This window comes from Malaclemys terrapin, chromosome 1 (genome assembly GCF_027887155.1).
Source record: "Malaclemys terrapin pileata isolate rMalTer1 chromosome 1, rMalTer1.hap1, whole genome shotgun sequence".
NCBI lineage: Eukaryota > Metazoa > Chordata > Testudines > Emydidae > Malaclemys > Malaclemys terrapin.
This window is the reverse complement of record NC_071505.1, coordinates 41,076,975-41,103,514: the sequence shown is the minus strand read 5'-3', so window position 1 is coordinate 41,103,514 and position 26,540 is coordinate 41,076,975. Positions and strand designations below refer to the sequence as shown.

Here is a 26,540-nt window from a genome sequence, read left to right as displayed (position 1 = left end):
ACATCTCTATCAAGCATTCTTAAAACTACAATACCCACCTGGGGAAGTGAGGGAACAGATTGACAGAGCAAGATGGGTACCCAGAAATCACCTACTACAGGACAGGCCCAACAAGGACAATAACAGAACACCACTGGCCATCACATACAGTCCCCAGCTAAAACCTCTCCAGCGCATTATCCACGATCTACAACCTATCTTGGAAAATGAACCCTCACTCTCACAGACCTTAGGAGGCAGGCCAGTCCTTGCTTACAGACAACTCCCCAACCTGAAGCAAACACCAACCCAGGAACCAGTCCCTGTAGCAAACCTCGTTGCCTATTCTGTCCCCATATCTACTCTGGCGACACCATCAGAGGACCCAACCACATCAGCCACACCATCAAAGGCTCATTCACCTGCACATCTACTAATGTTATATATCCCATCATGTGCCAGCAATGACCCTCTGCCATGTACATTGGCCAAACTGGACAGTCCCTCCGCAAAAGAATAAATGAACACAAATCAGACATCAGGAATGGTAACATACAAAAGCCAGTAAGTGAACACTTCAATCTCCCTGGTCATTCTATTACTAATTTAAAAGTCACTATTATTGAACAAAAAAACTTCAGAAACAGACTTCAAAGAGAAACAGCAGAACTAAAAAATTCATTTGCAAATTTAACACCATTAATCTGGGCTTGAATAGGGACTGGGAGTGGCTGGCTCATTACAGAAGCAGCTTTTCCTCTCCCGGAATTGACACCTCCTCATCTATTATTGGGAGTGGACTACATCCACCCTGATTGAATTGGCCCTGTCAACACTGGTTTTTACCCACGAAAGCTTATGCCCAAATAAATCTGTTAGTCTTTAAGGTGCCACCAGACTCCTTGTTGTTTTTATACAGAGCTATAATCAGCTCTGCATGGGATGCTACTGCTAAGGAACTGCCCAGCTACTCAAGTGCACACCCCCTTCTGGAGTGTAAAACCAAAACTATACCTTCTTGCACAGCACAGAGACCTGTACAGCATAAGCTTATGAAATTCACCCCCTCCCTCAATGTGGAGAGGAATATATAACAGCTTTCGGCCCCAAGTTATGACTCCCACACACTGGTTTGTGTGGCCAGGGAGATTGAAGTGGCCACACAATAGCAGATGTAAAGGTAGCCATCTTACAGCAAAAAAACTTCAGGACCAGACTCCAAAGAGAAACTGCTGAGCTCCATTTGCAAATTTGACACCATCAGATCAGGATTAAACAAAGACTGTGAATGGCTATCCAACTACAGAAGCAGTTTCTCTTCCCTTGGTGTTCACACCTCAACTGCTAGCAGAGCACCTCACCCTCCCTGATTGAACTAACCTCGTTATCTCCACCCTGATTTATACCTGCCTCTGGAGATTTCCATTACTTGCATCTGAAGAAGTGAGGTTCTTACCCACGAAAGCTTATGCTCCCTATACTTCTGTTAGTCTCAAAGGTGCCACAGGACCCTCTATTGCTTTTTACAGATTCAGACTAACACGGCTACCCCTCTGATACTCAAATATTTTGTGATCTTTGATGTATGGCAACAAGCTATCACTAACTGGCAAGATAGACTGGAATGCCCACGGGAACAGTCTGTGACTCCATGGTAAGACTGTTAGAGTGCTTCAGGAGTTCACGTTTGTTACTGGGTTGGTGAAATCTAATTATAGAGCATACAACCAGCTGCCCTGCTTTTTGATAGTCTGCCCCGAGGTTGGCACTCATGGACATGAATCACTCCAGACAGCCTGAGATATATTAAGAGATTTTAAATTTTCTGTTTGATACAGTACATACCCGTTCCTTTGCTTATATATGGGGGCTTGAAGAATTTCACAGCACCATACAAGTTGACTATAGTTCCGTCTTTAAGATGATTCAGAGGAGTGTATGTGTATTTTGGTGCAACAGGCTGGAAAGAGACAATAAAAAAGTGGATACATATGAAAACATTACTTCAAAAAAAATCAATCCAAAATTATTTCTTTTAACCTTCCCACACCAAATATTGTCCTTTTCTTGCCATTTTTTAAAAAAATAAGCACTATCTAGTCTAGTCCCCTCAGGTTTTAGAGCAGGAGTCTACCTTATTCATTTTAGGAGCTCAAAATAAATATGTCCACTACCCAGAGGCAGCAAGCAAGCATGAGGAGATATTTGATTTTCACTCTCCTATTCTTTCTGTGATTGCGTTTTCCTTGTTAAAAATATAAACTAGTCAATTCAACTTATTTGAATGTGTCTGTCACTATGTGAATGCAAACAGTACAAGCATGACAAAGCACACATGAAAATATCTTTTTAATCTATTTTAACTTTATCCATCGTCCTGGCATCTGAGGACATTTTATAGATGAGTAGTAATCTGATAAAATATGTTTGTAATTCTTGTTTGCAGAGATCACAACGCATCATTACTGCTCTTGAGTCTCAGGGTACATCTACACTACCTGCCGGATTGGCGGGTAGCGATCTATCTATCGGGGATCGATTTATCGCATGTAGTGTAGACGCGATAAATTGATCCCCGATCGCTCTCCCGTTGACTGCTGAACTCCAGCTGGGCAAGAGGCGGAAGCAAAGTCGACGGGGGAGCGGCGGCCGTCAATCCCGTGCCGCAAGGATGCGAAGTGATTCTAAGTCGATCTAAGATACGTTGACTTCAGCTACGCTATTCTCGTAGCTGAAGTTGCGTATCTTAGATCGATCCCCCCCCCGAGTGTAGACCAGGCCTCACATCTCCTGCAACAGTAATCCAGAGAAATTTCTCTAGCTCTTAAGATTTTTGAACCTCTGAGGTACTTGAAGGCTAGCTCAGGGCTCTGGCTTACTGAGCATCCCCCACATAAAGTCCCACAATGTGCCTGCCAGCTCCTTTCATGAACAAAAAAAACAACAGTTCCCCCAAATTAATTGAAGATGATAAAAAAATTCTACAATTTTTTCCTACAAAAAACATAAAATGGACACATAGATGAAAGACCCAGGTCATACCTCAAAAAGTTAAATCTCCAAACTGAGGGTGGGAGATGGTGGATCAGTGAGAATGCTGTGTGATACTTTCAAAGAATTATATCCCTTCTTTAAAAATATCTCACACACAACATTTCCACCCTGTAGGTCTACGGATGTTTCAAACAAAAACCAATCACTGCAATAGGCAGCGTTAGATGGAGGCCAGTGTCCAACAAGAACCAAGTTTTGTTTGTTTTTAAAATCAAAGGAAAGGAGAGATAGCTCTAACTTGTGAAAAGCACAAATATAGGCTCATGGATCCTTCACCTTCACCTTCAATATGTCGTGGTGCGGAATGCGCGGCAAACACAGATCACCGTCTAATTGTCGCCCGTATGGTGCTGATGCTCCAACAAGCAGGTAAGTCCTCTGGATGATGAAGAAGATTGACATCGATGCACTCCGTGTGCCAGGTTTAGCCAACAGATTTTGTATTGACGTCAGCAATCGATGCTCAGCTCCAGCTAATCTGCCAGATGACGTGGATGTTGCCGGGTCCCTGTTCACTTCTACCCTCAACCAATCTGCCCAGCAGACAACTGGCTATCGGCATCCAGCACGCCGACCACGGCTACCAGAGGAGGCCTTCCAAATAATTAAATTGAAGGCCACAGCCCACCAGCATAGTGATAAGCACATTCGTAATCAGCTGAAGCAAAAATTTAACACCCTGGCACTCTGCGTTCGCGAGGCATATTATACCAAGTGGCGGATGATGTTGAATTTGGCTTAGCCATGGGCGACTTTAAGCCAGCATTCCACATCATTCGCAACCTCAACGGTCAAGAGGTAATCACTACAAACGGCATCCTGAATGACAGCCAAGGCCATTGAGGTAAATTGGATGATGACATTCTCTCACGCTACATGGATCCAGACATTTGTACTGATACACCAACATTGGATGAAGTGAAGCGTGCCATCTCTAAACTGAAAAATGGATGTGCAGCCGGTGCTGATGGCATCCCCTCAGAGATGCTAAAATGTGCTTTTGATCCTGTAGCAGAATCACTTCTGGCCATCTTTCATCTGGTGTGGAGAACTGGAACCCTGCCAACCGCCTAGAAGGACGGTATTGTGATCTCACTCTATAAGGGCAAGGGACCGTGCAGTGAATGTAAGAGCTACAGGCCGATCACCTTGCTTTCCGTTCCAGGGAAGGTGTTTGCGCATGTTTTGCTGGCACGCCTGGAGCCTTTGATACATCAGAAGCATCGTCCCCAACAGTCAGGCTTTACGAGGAACAGGTCCACATTAGACGCCATTTGGGCCCTACTTGTTGTCGGAGATACATTTTGAGTTCAGGAAGCCCCTTCATGTAGCAAATGTTGATCTTAAGGCTGCATTTGATTCAGTAGACCATGTCGCGTTATAGACGGCCTTACAGGGCGTAGGTGTCCCTACCACTCTGCTGGACTTGATTAAAGAGCTGCATACTGGAACCACTGCCCATGTTCGTCTGAAGAACCGGATGTCAGTGCCTTTTAAATCAGTATCTGCTGTTAGGCAGGGTTGCATTTTGGCCCCTGCACTCTTTTGTCGGGCAATGGATTTCATAATGCTACATTCTCTGTCAGGTCCACAGACATCGAGATCAGTGATCTCTCGCTCAGACCTTGACTACGCTGATGACGTTCTTTTAGTATAAAGCCCCGACAGGTTTCGTGAGGCACTCCAGCATATGGAGGAGGAGTCAGCTAAGATTGGTCTCCATGTTTCATGGTCAAAGACAAACTGCAAAATCTAGGACCAGGTCCACCTGCGACTCCAATCTCTTTGAACAACAAAACTGTTGAATCAGTTTCCAGCTTTTGCTATCTGGATTCTATACTTATCCGCTCCTCCAATTCTCACACGGAAGTTCTCATTGGGTTAGCATTGCAGCATCTGCCAGGGGCCATTTACAACAGATATGGAATCAACATCATCTTCGTATGACAAGCAAGTTCAGGACTTATTCGAGCTGTATCCTTCCCATACTGTTGTACAGCTGCGAAACATGGACACTATGCCGCTCAGACTGGACAAAGCTGGAGGTTTTCCACACAGAATGTCAATGTCATTTATTGGGCATAAAGTGGAATGACTTCATCTGTAATGCAGATGTTTATGGTTGCTTGGGTCTACAGACTACTGGGGCCACTGTCCACAGGCAGCACCTTACGTTTTTCGGACATGTTGCAAGGATGCCACAAGACGTTCCAGCCAACGCCGTTCTCTAGTTGACTTGTCTGGGATAAAATTCCACCAACTGAGGCAGACCCAGAGGCAGACCTCCAATTAGATGGGTTCATCAAGCCTTTTCCGATGTTGGACTCTCAGGCCGTCAAGCCTTTGCGGTTGCACAGGAACGGACCAAATGGCGAACAATCGCTACAGCCAACTGTCTGGCTAAGCGTTCGAGAGAGAGAGAGAGAGAGATCCTTCACCAGAGAAATAAAAGCTTCCAATATAAAGCTAACTCAAATAAGTGCCAACCCAAAAGAAACAAAAATTCTAGGAACTGGAAGAGTTTGGGTTCCCCTACTTCAGTTTCTGCTTTCCATTTTCTGCCCTGTTAAAAAGCTGTGTTCCAACCCAGAAGTCCTTTTGTATTTCGGAGGTGAGCAAAGTGATCCATGTTCCTACTTCACAAGGGTGCTGTGATACCTACTTTGGTCCCATTCCTGCAATGTTTTGTGTATGGGTGGACTCCTGAAACTGTGTGAACCCCAACTAAGTTGACCTTTTCTAGGGTGCAGGAATTTGCCCTAGTTGAACTTTTAAAGATTTTGGCAAGAAACGCGCTGGAGAAGCGTGAAGTACTATTTACAAACTTTTAGGGTATTTTCCATGCATGTTATTTGCAAACTGCAAAGCCAAAGAAATGGCCACTTAGAAAAATTTTCTACTCATTCACTTTCAGTGAACCTTTTAAATTACATATGCAACTTAAAAAACTAATAGAATATAAACTCACCATGGATGCTGTTTCTGAAGCAGTGACTGTACTTGGCTTAGTATAAATCTGAGGAGAAGAAACAGTCAGCAGATTTATGGATTACAAATCTGAAAACAGTACAGTACAATGGTAATAACAAATACAATTTCAAACTGCTTAAGCAAGTATTTTTAAAATTCTTTATTCTCCAACAAAAGACAAGTCTGACTTCAGGTGATAAAAGATAAGTCAACACAATGCCTTTTTTTCCTGTTTTCCTCCATGATTTATGAAACTACAAGAGACTTACATAAGAGTCTTAGCCTTACATAAAAACAGAAAGGCCAGTGCTGGGTGCCTAGAAGTGGGGAGAGTGGAGTTCAGGTCCCTGCTATGCCCTATGTGTGTCCTTAGGCTGCTGCACCCTCTGGCTTGAAATGGTTTGCATTATATACAGTGTTTACAGTTGGGGGTTCAATGGCTATCAGCACCCCCATATAAAAAATGTTCCAGCACCCTTGGTAACGACTACGAGACACTCACAGACCCAAGAATTGGGTCATAAATTCTTCAATGGGAGACAAATAACCCCAGCCCCATATCCTGAGTCTCCTACTCCCACGGGAAATGACCATCCCAAGCCTCATCTCAGTATCCCCATTTCCGCTGCCATCACACTCTCCCACCTGCCAGCACCACCTCAGAAGCAGTACTGGGACTGAGCAAGGTTTCCCCACGAGTTTCTCCCCCTACTTAGCAGACTCAGCTAAGGCTTGAAAGACCATACTCAAAGCATACTTAACAATGGTTCACTGTCAAGCTAGGAGGGCATATCTAGTGGAGTTCTGCAGGGGTCTGACATAGGTCTAGTACTCATCAATATTTTCATTACTGACTTGGATAATGGAGTGGAAGGTATGCTTATAAAACATGTGACTAACACCAAGCTGGGAGGAGTTGCAAGCACTTTGGATGACAGAACTGGACTTCAAAATGACCTTGACAAATTGGAGAATGGGTCTGAATTCAACAAAATGAAATGCTATAAAGACAAATGCAAAGCACTTATTTAGGAAGGAAACATCAAATATACAAATACAAAATGGGGAATAACTGGTAACTGATGGTAGTGGATCACAAACAGAATGAGAGCCAACAATGTGACGCAGTTATAAAATAGGCTAAATATTATCTGAGACTCAGGAGGTAATTGTCCCACCCTACCTGGCACTGGTGAGGGCTCAGCTAGAGTACAGTGTCCTATTCTGGGTGCCACACTTTACAAAATATGTGGACAAACTGGAAAGAGTCCACAGAAGAGCAACAAAAATGATAAAAGATTCAGGAAACCTGACCTATGAGGAAAGGTTAAAAAAACCCTTGAGCTTGTGTAGTCTTGAGAAAAGAAGACAGAATGGGGACCTAATAACAGTCTTCAAATATGTTAAGGACTGTTATAAAGAGGATAGTGACCAACTGTACTCCATGTCCACTAAAGGCAGGATAAGAAGTAATGGGCTTAATCTGCAGCAAGGGAGATTTAGGTTAAAGTTATAGTTAAAGACTAGAATAATTTGCAATAGGCTTCCAAGAGACATTGTGGAATCCCCATCATGGGTGTTTTTTATGAACAGGTTGGACAAGAGATGTCTAGGGATGGTCTAGGTTTACTTGGTCCTGTCTCACTGCAGAGGGGCTGGACTTGATAATCTTTCGAGATTCCTTCCAGCCCTGCATACCTGATTCTACATCCCTCAGTATTCAAATAGTTAGCAAGCTTAAGCAATTTATGAGCAATTTAAAAGATCTGGAAAATTGATATTTGGTTGACTAAAGTAAAAAAAAAATGAAGGCTAATTTAAAAGACACTGGTCAATGGGACTACTCTTGTGAGTAAAGTTAATGTGTTTGGAAGACTGGAACCAAAGTCACAGAATTATACCACAACAGCAGGGTCCACATGGACATGTACTGTATGGCAGGCTAATGTGGGATAGATTTACATCATAACTTGCTGCAAACTACCTGTTCCTCTAGACAAGCCCCTAAGTCTACCAATATATCTGTTTGGCATGTGGCACGTTTTATAAGTGCAGGAAAACTAATGCAGCATTATTTCATTTGTAAATAATTATAGCAAGATGTTTGACATTGGTTTGTGGCTAGTTGTGATTAAGAAATTATGTTACACAAAGTGGCTAATACTTTACCTACCCATTGTTTCATGTATATTACTTTTAAGGGTGTTTAAGCATCCTATATTTACATAATCACTGTCACCTACAACTAATGCAACAAAACAGTTTGCACTATAACCCTTTTTCACTGGTTCACAACTCTACTGTGGGCTTAAATAACCCATACAGGTGTTTTAGAGGCAAAATTTCATTCAACTTTTTTGAATTTAAAGAGTTAAAAAATCAGTTTAAAAAAGTTCCAGCCAAACAGAAGTTTGGCACTTGATACTTAGCATATAACTAGCCACTAATGAGGCTATTTGGTGTATGATTTTGGGTGAGAAATTTTAAAATAAAAGTTATAAGTAACTGAAAAATCATTTCTGAGCCTGATCAGAGTAGTCATCAGCTAAAATGTTTTCATGCAATCCTACCTCATTTCATATCACAACAGTGCTTCTAGGGGGGAAAAAGGCATACATTCACTGTTTAGCCTGCCAGGTACTAGAACTGCTGTTGGGATAATCTGCATGAGGGATATTGAAAAATTGTCATTAAAATGCAGCAAAGATTATAAAAGTCTGGCTTATGAAAGACAAAAGACAATAACAGGTCTAAAATAAAGATCACATATCCTGCAAGGAACATTGATATCTTTTCAATAGAAAAGATACAGTCATCGCTATGTAAACAGAAGAACCGCTGGACTTATTATCCCAGTCAAATTACAGCAGAAGCAAAAGAGGATAATGACTATTCCCACATCTTGGTAAGTTAGAAGTATCTAAGGCCAACATCATTTAAGTGCTAATATTATTAAAACAATTTTTTTTCTTAATAAATGAAAAATGAGAGGTCTAACTATAGATTAACATACCCTTTAATGCTGCAGAGGTAAAAATATAACCCCACAACAGCCTGGAAATGAATATAGTTACAGATTTTACACTGTGCCTCTAAGAAACATAGTGCTAAAGTAACAGCCAAGGGAGAGGGGAATTTATGGTGATTTAAAGCACCTTTGCACTCTCTCAATTCTTGGCTGCTGCAGGACCAGTGCAGCCCACAGAGTAACTCAGACAACTCTGGAGGGCTGTGTAAATTGCAACAGCCCATCCCTGGCTGCCTATGGGCAGAATCGCCAAAGCACTACATGCGCTGACCCCAACCACAGCTCCTGATACATCCCTGCCATGTCAGTCCTTCCTTCAACATGTCACCTATATCTGGGGCCTCACTAGGCAGTGTAAACTGCCTTGCATAAAGTGTGCATCAGGGGAAATTCTCCCGTGGCCGGATCCAGCACTTTAAGATTCCCATTACTCTGCCATAGCTTTATAAAAGGGCTGTAGCAGACAGGATTCCCATCTCCACCCCCTGCCAATTCCCAGGTTCCTACAGCAAGGAAAAACCAGGACCGATTGCATATCCTGTATATTTTATAGTATACATTTTCTTGACAAGCTACACAACTTTGAAAAAATAGGCTAGGAAACAGCTGTCCAAATGAATGTTGCTGTATGAACTTTAATACTGGCTTTGACTTTTTAACTATGTTATCTGTACAACCTTAATTTTGCATTACAGTATGTTTTTACATTTAATTTTTGATATAAAGTGACATACCATAAGGTGCCTCTCAAACCTAAAAACTTTCAAGGTTTTGCACCATAATTGGCTCTTTCTTAATAAGCAAACAATCTATGAGCTCATCTACATGGTCCAACAATTCGGACTACTGGGGAGTGAACTGCAGCACTCAAAGTGCTTTTCTGTAATTGCCCATCGTGGACACTGCTAACGTGAACTAAAAGGTATCTCGTTCGTGTTAACATAAAGAAGAACAGGAGTACTTGTGGCACCTTAGAGACTAACAAATTTATTAGAGCATAAGCTTTCGTGGACTACAGCCCACTTCTTCGGGTGGGCTGTAGTCCACGAAAGCTTATGCTCTAATAAATTTGTTAGTCTCTAAGGTGCCACAAGTACTCCTGTTCTTCTTTTTGCGGATACAGACTAACACGGCTGTTACTCTGAAACGTGTTAACATAGTCCTCTTCAAATAGTACTAAGGGAGTACAAACTAAGTACCTTTCAGTTCACACCAGCAGTGTCCACATAGGAGAGTTATAGCACAGCACTTTGATGCATGCTGCAATTCACACCCCCGCAGTCAGCACTTGCACAATGTAGATATAGCCTATGGTAATTACAGTAATGTGCTTTTTCTATCAGTACTTTTTCTCTTCTGTTAAACAACAAATGAATGACAATTTGGACATCTAAAGTGGAAAACTGAACCTTGTGTACCCACGTACATAAACGGCTGATCCTGCATCTTCAGATACTTCCAGATGACAGCAGTGTCGGTCATCTTCATTTGCAGAAGGTGACTTAGCCACATTAAATCCAGCTACAACCATAGTGTCCTATTGAAAAGACAAAATTAAACCAATAACTGACATTGTTCTTTATTCAATATGCTGACTCTCTAGGCCATCTTCCAAAGAACAACGTATGTTTCAACAGCCCTATGATATGCCAGGTATCCCTAATATGGTGAAATGGCACACATGAAATCAGGAGTGACACCTACAATAACTATCACCTAGTACTCACTAAATTGATCTGAAAGTTATGGTTAATCTATGGAGGTGCTTAATGAGGGATAAATGTGAAATGATTCATATCACCCCAAACAACAGTGAGACTTGAACTAAATGCTCTGGATTCAAACATTCCCAGACTTCAAAACCCTGGCACCTCTCCTCATGGGCTAGATAAAGGAAGTACTGGGTGAAATTTTATGGCCTGTATTTGGCAGGAAGTCAGATGAGATTTCACAATGGTCCATTTTCTGACTTAGAAGGGGGGTGAAAGTAAGGCGGTACGGGCCAGTACGGTGTACCGGTAAAAAGTGGCCGCCAGTACTGGCCTCTACCCAGCTGACTTTAAAGTGCTGCCGTTGGCGGCCCTGCTGGGCTGGGGGGGGGGCGGCGGGGGCGGGCCCACAAAAGTGGCAGCAACGTTAAAGTGATGCCGCGGCAAAAGACCCTGCTTAAAGTGCTGCCGCGGCAACGCTTTAATGTTGTTGCCCCTTTTGCCCCCCGCCTCCCTCTTGTCTGCTGCCGCCTGGTGCGGGCCAGGCAGCATGGAAGGACTGGCTGGGGGATGCTGACCCCCCCCAGCCCCGCCCCGTCTGCCCGAGGCCCCTCCCCCTCTGGGGGCCAGAGCAGGCCCCTGTACTGGTCAGTCTTCAGCTTTACTTTCACCCCACTTAGAAGTCTATGAGGTCCCTTGAAAAACGTGTCCTTTCTTTATTTCAGACATTGTTTGGAACCCCAAATCTCATACCTTTTGTTTGTAAAATGAAAGTAGTTCATAATATGAAGCATAGCCATGGTCCCCTACCCCCACCACTTTTACTACTTCCGCTTATTTGAAAGAAAAATATGTCCACCACCAGTAGCAAAATCAGAAATGCCACCTGAAGGAAAGAAGGAGAATATTTTTTGTTGAAATATAATTCAAATTTCAAAATGCAGGAATATGCAAGCAGCACTTCTTTCTAAAAAGAATTTCTAACTACTGGACTAAGCAAAAAGAAAAGTATTAAGTGTTCTAGGGATTAACCTAGAGAATGGCACTAACAAGATACAAATATTCCATGTCCTTGAAATGTGCAAATCATACATTCACAGGTCTTTTAACAATATAAGTAATTTGCAAGTGGTATAATTTACACACAAAATTCCAAGCTGAATGATATATATATATATATATATATATATATATGAACGTTTTAAAAAGATTCTTCCTTCAATGTAAGTTTTTAATCAGGAACACACAAACATATGCCCCTCAATCTCTCTCCTTGTTCTTTTTCAAACAAAGCTGTTTGCCCAACAGTCAATCTGGCATATAGCCAAAGGGAAGTTATTTTATGGAGACTGCCTTTTGTAAAGACACTCTCTTATGGGTTTTTTTTTAAAATAGCTTTTAAATGTCAATGAGTTGAAAACTATACTAAACCCATAATGGAATATGCTTGCAGGAAATGGTTCTATTTGAGAAAGAATGTTGTACCATTGGCCTGTCAAAAAAGGAATAAAGAAAGTTATTAGTCACAGGAGGAAGGGAGAAGAAAAAAGATTTATACACTTCCTGGGTTGAGAATGAAAATGAATAAGAAGTTTCCATTCTCTGCACACTTCAGCTATTTTACATCTATGCAGTAAGTATTTACATACAGTAAGCACTTTCCAGAAAATATAGATAGATATAGTTCATGACATAAAGACATGCCTGTCAGTCTATATTTTAGACAAGGCAGCAAATGAGGGCGAGAACAAAACATGCAAAAAACTGGGCATGTTTTTCCCCTGTTGTGATACTGCTACAAATCTGAAAGGTGGGTAAATTTTACAAATAGGTAAACTAATGCAGAGAGAAGTTGAGACTTGCCCTTGGTCACAGCAAATCAATGACAGAGTTTCACAAATAGATGCTCAGTCTCTTGCTTTACGTGCTAGGAATTTTTATTTATTTTACTTCAAAATATAAAAATGTAGGGCCTCTCCTTCACCTGTTCCAATCCTTAAAATCAGTAAGTAACACAATATCTTTTCAATCATTTAAGTTATGAATGTAGATATGTAAAGTTAGGCTGGGCAATTTAGTATCACTCTGCCCTTCTGATATATAGCCACAAATTTAAGAAAGCCTGATACACTGATGGAACACTAATGCAAAGTTGTGTTTAACAAGTGCCCTAGTTTATATACAAAACACTAAGCACTTTGGAAGATCATACCATCATAGAATATTAGGGTTGGAAGAGACCTCAGAGGTCATCTAATCCAACCCCGTGCTCAAAGCAAGACCAATCCTCAACTAAATCATTCCAGCCAGGGCTTTGTCAAGCCTGACCTTAAAAACCTCTAAGGAAGGAGATTCCACCACCTCCCTAGGTAACGCATTCCAGTGCTTCACTACCCTCGTAGTGAAAAAGTTTTTCCTAATATCCAACCTAAACCTCCCCCACTGCAACTTGAGACCTTTACTCCTTGTTCTCTCATCTGCTATCACTGAGAACAGTCTAGATCCATCCACTTTAGAACCCCCTTTCAGGTAGTTGAAAGCAGCTACCAAATCCCCCCTCATTCTTCTCTTCTGCAGACTAAACAATCCCAGTTCCCTTAGCCTCTCCTCATAAGTCATGTGCTCCAGACCCCTAATCATTTTTGTTGCTCTCCGCTGGACTCTTTCCAATTTTTCCACATCCTTCTTGTAGTGTGGAGCCCAAAACTGGACACAGTACTCCAGATGAGGCCTCAGCAATGTTGAATAGAGGGGAATGATCACGTCCCCCGATCTGCTGGCAATGCCCCTACTTATACAGCCCAAAATGTCATTAGCCTTCTTGACAACAAGGGCACACTATTGACTCATACCCAGCTTCTAATCCACTGTAACCCCTAGGTCCTTTTCTACGGAACTGCTGCCTAGCCATGCAGTCCCTAGTCTGTAGCAGTGCATTGGATTCTTCCGTTCTAAGTGCAGGACTCTGCACTTGTCCTTGTTGAACCTCATCAGATTTCCTTTGGCCCTCTGTATCCTATCCCTACCCTCCAGCATATCTACCACTCCTCCCAGTTTAGTGTCATCTGTAAACTTTCTGAGGGTGCAGTCCACGCCATCCTCTGGATCATTAATGAAGATATTGAACAAAACCGGCCCCAGGACCGACCGCTTGATACCGGCTGCCAACTAGACATGGAGCCATTAATCACTATCTGTTGAGCCCGACGATCTAGCCAGCTTTCTATCCACCTTATAGTCCATTCATCCAGCCCATACTTCTTTAACTTGCTGGCAAGAATACTGTGGGAGACCATATCAAAAGCTTTCCTAAAGTCAAGGAATAACACATCCACTGCTTTCCCCTCATCCACAGAGCCAGTTATCTCATCATAGAAGGCAATTAGGTTACTCAGGCATGACTTGCTCTTGGTGAATCCATGCTGACTGTTCCTGATCACTTTCCTCTCCTCGAAGTGCTTCAGAATTGATTCCTTGAGGACCTGCTCCATGATTTTTCCAGGGACTGAGGTGAGGCTGACTGGCCTGTAGTTCCCCGGATCCTCCTCCTTCCCTTTTTTAAAGATGGGCACTCCATTAGCCTTTTTCCAATCATCCGGGACCTCCCCCGATCGCCATGAGTTTTCAAAGATAACACTGGTCTACAATTTTTGAGAAGTCGTCTGCTTCAGAGATAAAATGTGCTATTTATTATGTATTTTGATGTGCTGAATTCAAATATGGCAATTAAAACAACTGATTGGCTACTGTTTCTAAGATATTTAAGGTTTTACATTTTATGTCTATGTATATTGTGTAGATAGTAGAGTTTTAATCATAAATTGTAAACCTAGGTCTTTTCATGTGTTTATGGTTGCTTTACATGATAATATAATGTCCTGTCCTGTTTATGTAACACTTTAAAAATCAGCAAAAGGGTTATATAAATAAAATTTATTATGAAACAAAAGGCAAAAAACGATTATGTACCTAGTTTAGTCCTATTCAGTGTCTACTCGGCACTTCTTGGCTTGTCTCTTGTATTCATTAAATGGAGCATCTCTTGTCACTGTCCAGCAATAGTCTGCAAGCACTGGTGGGCGTTTCTCCATTGTTGCAATGTCCTGGTGAAATCGTTCGCCGTGCTCGTCGCTCATGCTCTGCAGTTCGGTGGAAAAAAATCTAGATGCGAGTGCAAAAAATGTATTTTTAGTGACATGTTGCAACTAAGGCTTTTGTATGCTTTGAGGAGGTTTTCCACCAACAACCTGTAGTTGTCTGCCTTGTTTCCGAGAAAATTTATTGCCACTAACTGGAAGGCTTTCAATGCCGTCTTTTCCTTGCCACGCAGTGCATGGTCAAATGCATCATCTCGAAGAAGTTCATGAATTTGAGGACCAACAAAGACACCTTCCTTTATCTTAGCTTCACTTAACCTTGGAAATTTTCCATGGAGGTACTTGAAAGCTGCTTGTGTTTTGTCAATGGCCTTGAAAAAGTTCTTCATCAGACCCAGCTTGATGTGTAAGGGTGGTAACAAAATCTTCCTTGATTCAACAAGTGGTGGATGCTGAACACTTTTCCTCCCAGGCTCCAATGACTGTCGGAGTGGCCAATCTTTCTTGATGTAGTGGGAATCTCTTGCACGACTATCCCATTCGCAAAGAAAACAGCAGTACTTCATGTATCCAGTTTACAGTCCAAGCAAGAGAGCAACAACCTACAAATCGCCACAAAGCTGCCACTGATGTTGGTCATAGTTTATGCACCTCAAAAGTTGTTTCATGTTGTCATAGGTTTCCTTCATATGGACTGCATGACCAACTGGAATTGATGGCAAAACATTGCCATTATGAAGTAAAACAGCTTTAAGACTCGTCTTCGATGAATCAATGAACAGTCTCCACTCATCTGGATCGTGAACAATGTTGAGGGCTGCCATCGCACCATCGATGTTGTTGCAGGCTACAAGATCACCTTCCATGAAGAAGAATGGGACAAGATCCTTTGGATGGTCACAGAACATGGAAACCGTAACATCACCTGCCAGGAGATTCCACTGCTGTAGTCTGGAGCCCAACAGCTCTGCCTTACTCTTGGGTAGTTCCAAATCCCTGACAAGGTCATTCAGTTCACCTTGTGTTATGAGGTGTGGTTCAGAGGAGGAGGATGGGAGAAAATGTGGATCCTGTGACATTGATGGTTCAGGACCAGAAGTTTCATCCTCTTCCTCGTCTGACTCAAGTGAGAATGATTCTGGTGCATCAGGAACCGGCAGTCCTTCTCCGTGGGGTACTGGGCGTATAGCTGATGGAATGTTTGGATAATGCACAGTCCACTTTTATCTTCTTTGACACACCTTTCCCAACTGGAGGCACCATGCAGAAGTAACAATTGCTGGTATGATCTGTTGGCTCTCTCCAAATCATTGGCACTGCAAAAGGCATAGATTTCCTTTTCCTGTTCAACCACTGGCGAACATTTGTTGCACAAGTGTTGCAGCATATGTGTGGGGCCCACTTCTTGTCCTGATCTCCAATTTTGCAGCCAAAATAAAGGTGATAGGCTTTCTTAACCATAGTGGTTAGACTGTGCTTTTGTGATGCAAAAGTCACTTCACCACAAACATAGCAGAAGTTATCTGCACTGTTCACACAAGTACGAGGCATCTCTGCTCACTTTGGCTAAACAGAAATGTGTCCCTTTGCAAAATCAAACACTGACAAATAAGAGAGCACGACACTGTATGATTTCTAGAGATGATATAGGGCAATTTGTTTAGCACAGTGATGTAAGCTTCGTTATGATTGCATCATCCATGTCTTCTAGGAATAACATGATGCAATTCATATCATGTATGATGCAATACCAGCTTCAGATTGCATCATTCATTGTTTTGCCTAAAAAGCAAGTACTGTCCAAACCCAGTCATAGATTTATTCATACATCCAGTCAAAGATGTATTTTAGTCATTTCTGGTTTAAATTGAGATCCCTTCCCTTTATAACTCACTTATCCTCCACCATTCCCAAGTCAAGGGTCGTATATACTGACCCAATGGCATATCTTGAAAACTAGAGCCAATCAACAATTTTAAGCATCATTTTCGTTCTCAGTGACCCAGAATTAGTAAAGTTTGACTATATTTATTTCAGAAGCATTTTGGCTGTAGAGCAGTGTAATGGCCAATGGCTCTGCAATCACATCCGCCAACTCCTTTAGCACCCTTGGATGCAGCGCATCCAGCCCCATGGACTTGTGGTCATCCAGCTTTTCTAAATAGTCCTGAACCACTTCTTTCTCCACAGAAGGCTGGTCACCTCCTCCCCATGCTGTGCTGCCCAGTGCAGTAGTCTGGGAGCTGACCTTGTTCGTGAAGACGGAGGCAAAAAAAGCATTGAGTACATTAGCTTTTTCCACATCCTCGGTCACTAGGTTGCCTCCCTCATTCAGTAAGGGTCCCACACTTTCCTTGACTTTCTTCTTGTTGTTAACATACCTGAAGAAACCCTTCTTGTTACTTTTAACATCTCTTACTAGCTGCAACTCCAAGTGTGATTTGGCCTTCCTGATTTCACTCCTGCAGGCCTGAGCAATATTTTTATACTCCTCCCTGGTCATTTGTCCAATCTTCCACTTCTTGTAAGATGAATCTAGACTTAACACACACACGCGCGCGCGCGCACGCACACACACACACGAATCTAGTCTTTAAATGTTCATCTTTTCTCATGGGGAAAAACCCTCCTATTCACATTTTGTTCTTAAAAGAAACAAACAATACATAGCCTGTAGTGGTCACTATTAGGCTATGTCTACACTACACCCGGGATCGTCGCTCTGAAATTGATCCACTGGTGGTTGATTTAGTGGATCTAGTGAAGACCCACCAAATGGACAGCTGATCGCTCTCCAGTCGACCCGTGTACTCTACCCCCGATGAGAAGAGTAAGGTAAGTTGATGGGAAAGTTTCTACCATTGACCCCCATGGTATAAACCCCGTGGTAACTCAACCTAAGGTATGCAGCTGGAGTTGTGTAGCATGGGTCAACTTACGGTAGTGTAGACATAGCCTCAGTTGGTCATTTCCAAATGGACATTAATATTAAAAGGAACCACAAAATAAATTACCTAAAGAGGTCACAACTTGTAGTATGTGAAATGAGCTGCATTAAACTTGTAAAATAATAAAACATTTATTGTAAGCAGAAAGCTTGAGATAGTGTTTAATTAGTCTAAAAAATGTCCTCCGCATTTAAAATTCAATGATTTCTTAAGCGAGGTGGTGGCATTTTGAGAACTTAAAAAAAAAGAAAGAGGTAGCTGAAAATATGGTCCAGTAAATTAAGATCAAAGTCCCAATATTGGAAAGTCAACTATATAAAGGTGCAGATTAATTAAACAGATGGAGAATAAAAATACATCTTGTACTTTTCCATATCTTATACATGTAATTATTTTTCCTATTATACTGAAAAACTTTGATCTTGATTAATGAATGGAGGAATTAGTAATGATCTCAGAGGTACAGTTAATATACCACTGATTTTCCTCTGGGCTTTTCAGACTATTACAGAAAGAAAATCCTGCCTCTGAATTTAAAATATGAAGTGATCTGCATTTCTCTGGTGAATCTCACAAGGATCATTCAGCTAAAACTTGTTTGCAATTTTTAAAAAGGTAACAATATAAAATACATGCTGTGTGCCAGATATATGTGATTCCTTCAGACATCAATGGCCCCAGGACCTCTCATTACAGGGTGGGTGGTTTATATGCAGAAGGCTCCACACAAAAAGATAGGTCCTCCTGTATGAGTCCTTCCTCCACTGCCCAGCTTGATTCACCTAGGCCTGCTCACTCCTAAAGTACAAAAGGGGCAAATGGCAATAATGCTCCAGAGGCTGGCTGATTTCTTCAAGAAAAGAGACATTTTCAAGAATTTTCTGTAAAAGTAAATGCAGGTCAATAGCTTTCCAAGTTTTTTACATTAAATTTGCATCTAAAAGTGTCCAGTCCTAATAAGGTTTCTCTTTTTCTCCTACATGTTAATATATAGGAGAGGCACACTGATGGGTGTGCAACTCCTGTCCAGGAGCATGTGAGCCACACACTAGTGTGACCAGGGACAGCTGCCGGTGAACCTGGTGCTCGCCCCACTGGGCAGAGCTGAGGATGGCACAGCCATGCCAGTAGAGCTGACTGGCCTGGGTGCTGGCTCCTGCAAGCAGTGGTCCAACATGCTGCTGCTTTTGCCGCTGCAGTTCCTTACCCGGTCTTCTGTATGTATACACTTGGACTGAGATTGAGATGGAAATAGGAGACAGACTTGTTGAAAGTCTCTGGGTAAGGATAAAAGGGGTAAAAAACAAGGGTGATGTCATGTTAAGGGTCTAACTACAAGACCACCTAACCAGGAAGAAGAGGTGGATGTTTTTTAAACTAACAAAACTATCCAAAGCACAGGACTTTGTGGTGATGGGGGACTTCAACTACTCAGACATCTGTTGGGAAAATAACACAGCAGGGCACAGATTATCCAACAAGTTATAGGAATGTATTGGGGACAATTTTATTTCAGAAGGTGGAGAACGCTACTAGGGGAAAGGCTGTTCTAGATTTGATTTTGACAAATAGGGAGGAACTGGTTGAGAATTTGAAAGTGGAAGGCATCTTGGGTGAAAGTGATCATGAAACGGTAGAATTCATGATTCTAAGGAATCAAAGGAGGGAGAACAGCAAAATAAAGACAACAGATTTCAAGAAGGCAGACTTTAGCAAACACAGGGAGTTGGTAGGTAAGATCCAAGTCTAAGGGAAAAAACAATTGAAGACAATTAGTAGTTTTTCAAAGAGACCTTATTAAGGGCACAAGAGCAAACTATCCCACTGAGTAGGAAAGATAGGAAGTATGGCAAGAGACCATTCTGGCTTAATCAGGAGATCTTCAATGATCTAAAAATAAAAAGGAGTCATATAAAAAATGGAAACTAGGTCAAATTACAAAGGATGAATATAAACAAATAACACAAGTATGTAGGGACAAAATTAGAAAGACCAAGGCACAAAACGAGATCAAACTAGCTAGAGACATAAAGGGTAACAAGAAAACATTCTACCAATACATTAGAAGCAAGAGGAATATAAAGGACTGGGTAGGCCCATTGCACAATAAGGGGGGAAAAACAATAACAGAAAATGTGGAAGTGGCAGAGGTGCTTAATGACTTCTTTGTTTCAGTTTTCACCAAGAAGGTTGGTGGTGATTGGACATCTAACAGTGAATGTCAGTGAAAATGAGATCAGATCAGAGGCTAAAATAGGGAAAGAACAAGTTAAAAATTACTTAGACAAGTTAGATGTCTTCAAGTTACCAGGGTCTGATGAAATGCATCCTAGAATACTCAAGGAGCTGACTGAGGAGATATCTAAGCCATTAACGATTATCTTTGAAAAGTCATGGAAGACGGGAGAGATTCCAGAAGACTGGAAAAGGGCAAATATAGTGTCAATCTATAAAAAGGGAAATAAGGACTACCCGGGGAATTACAGACCATTCAGCTTAACTTCTGTACCCAGAAAGATAATGGAGCAAATAATTAAGCAATACATTTGCAAACATCTAGTTCTAGAAGATAATAAGGTGATTAGTAACAGTCAGCATGGATTTGTCAAGAACAAATCGTGTCAAATCAACCTGATCGCTTTCTTTGACAGGGTAATAAGACTTGTGGATGGGGGAAAGCGGCAGACATGGTATATCTTGACTTTAGTAAAGCTTCTGATACGATCTCACATGACCTCCTCATAAACCAACTAGGGAAAAAGAACAGGAGTACTTGTGGCACCTTAGAGACTAACAAATTTATTAGAGCATAAGCTTTCGTGGGCCCACGAAAGCTTATGCTCTAATAAATTTGTTAGTCTCTAAGGTGCCACAAATACTCCTGTTCTTTTTGCAGATACAGACTAACACGGCTGCTACTCTGAAACCTGTCAACTAGGGAAATACAACCTAGATGGAGCTACTATAAGGTGGGTGCATAAATGGCTGGAAAACGGTTCCCAGAGAGTAGTTATCAGTGGCTCACAGTCATTCTGGAAGGGCATAACGAGTGGGGTACTGCAGAGATCAGTTCTGTTCAATGTCTTCATCAATGATTTAGATAATGACATAGAGAGTGCACTTATAAAGTTTTCTGACAATACCAAGCTGGGAAGGGTTGCAAGTGCTTTGGAGGATAGGATTATAATTCACAATGATCTGGACAAATTGAAGAAATGGTTTGAAGTAAATAGGATGAAATTCAATATGGACAAATGCAAAGTACTCCACTTAGGAAGGACCAAACCATTGCACACATACAAAATGGGAAATGACTGCCTAGGAAGGAGTGCTGCGGAAAGTGACCTGGGGGTCATGGTGGACCACAAGCTAAATATGAGCCAACAGTGTAACACTGTTGCAAAAAAAGCAAATATCATTGTGGGATGTATTAGCAGGAGTGCTGTAAGCAAGACACGAGAAGTAATTATTTCATTCTACTCCACGCTGATTAGGTCTCAACTGGAGTATTGTGTCCAGTTCCTGGCACCACAATTCAGGAAAGATGTGGACAAATTGGAGAAGTCCAGAGAAGAGCAACAAAAATGATTAAAAGTCTAGAAAACATGACCTGTGAGGGAAGATTGAAAAAATTGGGTTTGTTTAATCTGGAGAAGAGAAGACTGAGAGGGGACATGATAACAGTTTTCAAGTACATAAAAGGTTGTTACAAGGAGGAGGGAGAAAAATTGTTTTTCTTAACCTCTGTGGATAGGACAAGAAGCAATGGGATTAAATTGCAGCAAGGGAGGTTTAAGTTGGACATTGGGAAAAAATTCCTGTCAGGGTGGTTAAGCACTGTAATAAACTGCCTAGGGAGGTTGTGGAATCTCTGTCATTGGAGATTTTTAAGAGCAGATTAGACAAACACCTGTCAGGGATGGTATAGATAATACTGAGTCCTGTCACGAGGGCATGGGACTGGACTAGATGATCTCTCGAGGTCCCTTCCAGTCCTCTGATTCTATGGTCTGTGATATGATTTTTGGTTCAACTATCTAGGTATTTACACTGCCCTCAATACTGTATTATTGAAATGCCTCCAATGTATTTAGAAATGGAAAAAACAATACTATCATTTCTTTCGCCATGGCTCTGCTGGTCTTGCTCATTGTTGCTAGAGCCCTGCAGCTCCATGGATATCCGCAGATATGAATTTTGTATTGTGCAGGGCTCTAACCATAAGCTTATACTTCATAGATTCCAAAGTGACTATGATTGCCTCACCTCCTGCATATCACAGGTCAGAGAACTTCCCTAAATTAATTCCTATTTGAACCAAAGTGTATGTTTTATACTGAGTGTGTCAAGCTAAATAAACTGAACTCCTTGAATCTTTTACTATGACACGTTTATATGCAGATTATGCACAAGAATGCAAATTACCTCATTACACAATTTGCATGGACTGTCACACATATGGCAGTAGTTCTCAACCAGTGGTCTGGGGCTTCCTGGGGGGCCACGAGCAGGTTTCAGGGGGACCATCAAGCAGGGCCAGCATTAGACTCGCTGGGGACCAGGGTAGAAAGGTTACCACCAATGTGACCTGTGAACCTTCCCAACCCTATATACGGTGATCAGTTAGACCTTAAGCACAGGGCCGGCTTTAGGCCGATTTGGCCGATTTCCCCGAATTGGGCCCCGCGCCTGAGAGGGCCCCGCGCAGATCGGCAGCGTCTCTGCCTGAAACAAAGCTCTCCCGGAAGTAGCAGCTGTTGCTGCTAGGAAACCAGAGACGCTGTGCTGGCCGGCAGAGGGCTAGAGCTGAGGCAGCGGCTGTTGCAGGTCGGGAGGGGGGAGAAGGCACATGTGCTTTGCAGCCTTCCCCTCCCCTCCCCTCCCCTCCCCCCCCCCCAGCACTCACCTGGAGGAGACGCCGAGGGGGCTTCCTGCAGTGGACCTCACTGTCCTCGGCCCCACGCAATTGGGCAGTGTGTCCCTGCCTGAAGCAAATCTCTGTGGCTCTCTGGGAAGCAGCAGCTCTTGCTGCTAGACAACGAGAGATGCTGTGCTAGCCGGCAGAGGGCTAGAGCTGAGGCAGCGGCAGCCGCGGCTGTTGCAGGGGAGGTGGGGGGGAGGGGGGAGAAGGCACATGTGCTTTGCAGCCTTCCCCTCCCCTCCCCCCAGCACTCACCTGGAAGAGACGCTGAGGGGGCTTCCTGTCCACTGGGAGACAGGAATCTCTGTAGCGTGGCCCTCACTCACCTGAGCAGCTGCTGGGGCTTCAGTCGGTGAGTGTTTGACCCCGTGATTCCCCCTAGGTGTGTAATATTGGGTTGGTTTTGTGGTTTTTGGTGGTGTTGCTGTTTGAGGGTGAGTTTGTGCCTGTGTCTGTTTCAAAACTAAACTCGGGATCAAACCCAATAAACCCAGGAAGAAAGCCCCAAGCCAGTACTTAGTGCTGTGAATTCCAGGTGAGAGAGAGGGGGGGGTTTGGAGGAGGAAATCAAATACATCAAGAGGGGAGAATGCGAAAGGTCTGCAACACGTCAGGCTGAGACTTTTATCTCCCCCCCCCCAGAGAGGGGAAACTGAGGCACAGAGTGATCTGATTTCCTTCCCCAAATTATTTTGCAAAGGAGGGTGATGGGGGCTCCTATCCAAACCAGTTCCCTTCCCATCAACTCTGCTTCCCCTGCTGCAAGACGGCTGTAGGGGCTGAATATTTCCATTAAACTCTGGCTCCTTCCTTTGCCCTGCAACAATAAAATAGACCGGCTTTGGGGGGGGAGGAATAGCCCCCCCCAAAGCTGTGTGGACATTAAGTTTTTTTTGGGGGGGGGGGGCACGATAATATTCCAGATCAATCAAACGCCCAGATCAGCCTTCTAGCCATCCAGCAGCTCTAGGGCAAGGAAGGAAGGTGCAGAGTGGTCGCAAAACAGGGGTGAATTTAGCGGGGAGGGAGGTCTGGTTGAAATCCCACCCAATGCAGCCACACAGAATCGCTGGCGGCGCTGGGAGAGGCCAGGAGTAGAAGCAGGTGGCCGGGGGGGGGGAGGGACATTTGTCCTCAGTCCTGGGCTCTGGGATGGACTAGACTGGGTGGGTGGTGGGTTCAGTCTAGTCTTCCAGCGTGTTGCTCTCGCTGGGGTTTGTGGTTTTCATCTGGCTCCACCGAAAAGATCAAACAAGCCCAGTAGAAAAGGGGGTTGAGAGGCGGGAAGGGGCTTGTAAGGGGTTAAAGTGACCCATCAATGAAAGAGTAAAAACAGAGTTTGACTGGGTTTCCCCCCAGCCACCACTCCTGCAAACACTGGGCAAGGGGCAGCCCCATCCCCCACCGAGGCTATGGTGAGGGGCAGCAGGGGAGGAAGGAAGCCACATGTGATGGCAGTCCCCTCCCCCCCAGCACCCACCACCCCCTCTCCGGCCCCCAAACTCTGTCCCAGAGCCTGCACCCACCCCTCCGCACTCCCTCCCAGAGCCTGCACCCCTCCACCCATCCTGCACCCCACACCGTGCCCCAGCCCGGAGCCTGCACCCAAACTCTGTCCCACTCAGCCCTGGGCAAAGCTCTCCTTGGCTGGCTCCCAGCCCCTCTCCAAGGGTTGCAGCTGTCTGGAAGTGCCTGCCTTCCACACCTTCCTCATTCACACCTCATTCATTCAACAGGTCAATTGATTACAAAGTGGGGGAAGAACTTATTCTACTTCTAGCAAAAAGACATTTTTCTTTTACCTTAATTATACTACCTTAGGGGCCCGCTATAACATTACCAAGGTTCAAAACAAAGTCATATAAAAGTTATACAACAATGTATAATGCAGAGATTTATCTTCAACTGCACTGATTGACTGCAGTGTGCAGTAATAAAGTGACCCCTGGGTCTTTGAATGAGGCTTTATACTTGGGTGGGGGGGGCGAGCTGCGAGCGGGTGGGCAAAGAGGCAAGCAGTGAGCCAGCAGGGGTTCTAGGGGCGGGCATAGGGGTTTCTGGCAGGGGAGGGAGAAGGTGAAAGGAGGCAAGTGGTGGGTGGGCGACTGACTAGGAGGGACACAGCAAGCCAGCGGAGGGCTAGGGGGTGAAGAAGGGTGTGATGGTGGGGCCGAGCGGGGAGGGGTCGGGTCCTATTTTACTACTGTGATCTGGTCACTCTATGTCACCCCCCACCCCCAAACCTTCCTTTTCTTCCTTTTTGGCCCACAGCTGTTTCGGCGGGGCGGCACTGGGGAAACAGAATTTGTTTCCGTGGGCCGGGAGGCGCTAGGGGGGTGGGGGAGGAGGAGGGCACAATTTTATATTAATAAGGAAATAGTTTATAAATTTTAATAAAATAAACATTATTGAAGAAAATCAGTTGTACAACTATCAAAACATGAATTATTTTCCTAATATGAAAGTGAAAATCAGCTAATTAATATATAATTTTGTTATTATTTATATAGTCATGGAAAGTAAATAATACATGGAAGAAATGAAACGGTTCTTTTTAAGTGGCTTTTTTTTTAGTCATCCCTGCTGGGGCCCCGTCGAAACTGTTCGAATTGGGCCCCGCACTTCCTAAAGCCGGCCCTGCTTAAGCACATGAACAAGAACAAACCAGACAAGCACCTGAGGGAAGGAGAGAGAGAGAGAAAGAGACTGCTCGGTGCCACCTCAGAGCACTTGCCCTCCCTGTCCAAAATACACCTCTCCAGCCCTGATGCTTCAGAGGAAGGATATAAAAAAACCCTCCTAGAATGCAAGAGGCTGAATGAAACCATGAAGCATAAACTTTCTGGAACACAAGACAAACCAGAAGTGGGCCCCAGGGCTATTGAACCCTGCCCCAAGATGTGAGATAGGTGCATTCAGAGAGAGCAGAAAGGGGACAAAGGTGCAGCTAGCCTGTAACCATAACATGAAATGTCTGATTTTATTAGTTTGTTTATCATGCACTCCATCTATCATGCACTTCCTTCCAGTCTCCATCCTGAAAGTGTGAATATTTTTCTGGTTCTGCTTGTTTTTTGGGGGCCAATGGGGGTCATCTCTGACTAACGCAAATTTTCAGAAGGGGTGGAGGAAGTGTCACATTCAGCAGACAAGGGAATCATGGTTTTTGGGGGGCCAATACTGAAATGATTTGAAGATCTGCTCTTTCCTCATCATCTAGGCCAGAAAAGAGAAAATGAAAGGCTTTAGAAGAATTTTGAAGAAGAATTTTGAAGAATAATTAAATTCTTTGATGTAAATGGAAAAGAGGATGTAAGGTAGAGCATGCCAGACTATCTTTCTTTGAGAAGTTAGATGATGTTTTGGATAAGAGAAATATAGTAGAGCTAATATATTTGGACTTCAGTAAAGCATTTGATATGATACCACATGGGAAGTTATTAGTTAAATTAGAGAGAATAGGGATTACTAGAAAATTGCCAGGCTGGAAAGGAACTGGCTAATGGGGAGAAGGAAATGGGTTGTGCTGAAAGAACTGTCAGATTAGAGGGAGGTTACTAGTGAAGTACCTCAGGGATTGGCCTTGGGACTGATCTTATTTAATATTTTTATCAATCACTTTGGGACAAAAAGTAGGAGTGCGCTAACAGGATCTGATGGTGATACAAAGTTGGGTGGCAACGTCAACAGAGAATGATCAGACTACTATACAGGTGTAACTGGATGACACTGAGGGTCGAGTAATAAAAAGGCCTGAAATTTAATAGCAGAAAGTGCAAGCACAGGGACTAATAATAAGAATTTCTGCTACTAGCTGAAGGTTCTCACCAGCAA

The 26,540-nt window shown here is 43.2% G+C and overlaps 1 protein-coding gene across 3 annotated transcripts in view; it reads right to left on the bottom strand.

Annotated features, from left to right (window-relative positions):
* Positions 1-26,540, bottom strand: part of POT1 (protection of telomeres 1) — a 160,054-nt gene that overhangs the window by 107,521 nt on the left and 25,993 nt on the right. For 2 of the 3 annotated variants that reach the window (XM_054022891.1, XM_054022902.1), the window contains exons 5-7: positions 10,458-10,568; positions 6,002-6,049; positions 1,825-1,939 (exon numbers count right to left, since the gene is read on the bottom strand). In XM_054022891.1, coding sequence (XP_053878866.1) covers positions 1,825-1,939; positions 6,002-6,049; positions 10,458-10,568 — 274 coding nt within the window. The remainder of the gene's footprint in view (positions 1-1,824; positions 1,940-6,001; positions 6,050-10,457; positions 10,569-26,540) is intronic. The other variant, XM_054022897.1, reaches the window with a different exon arrangement.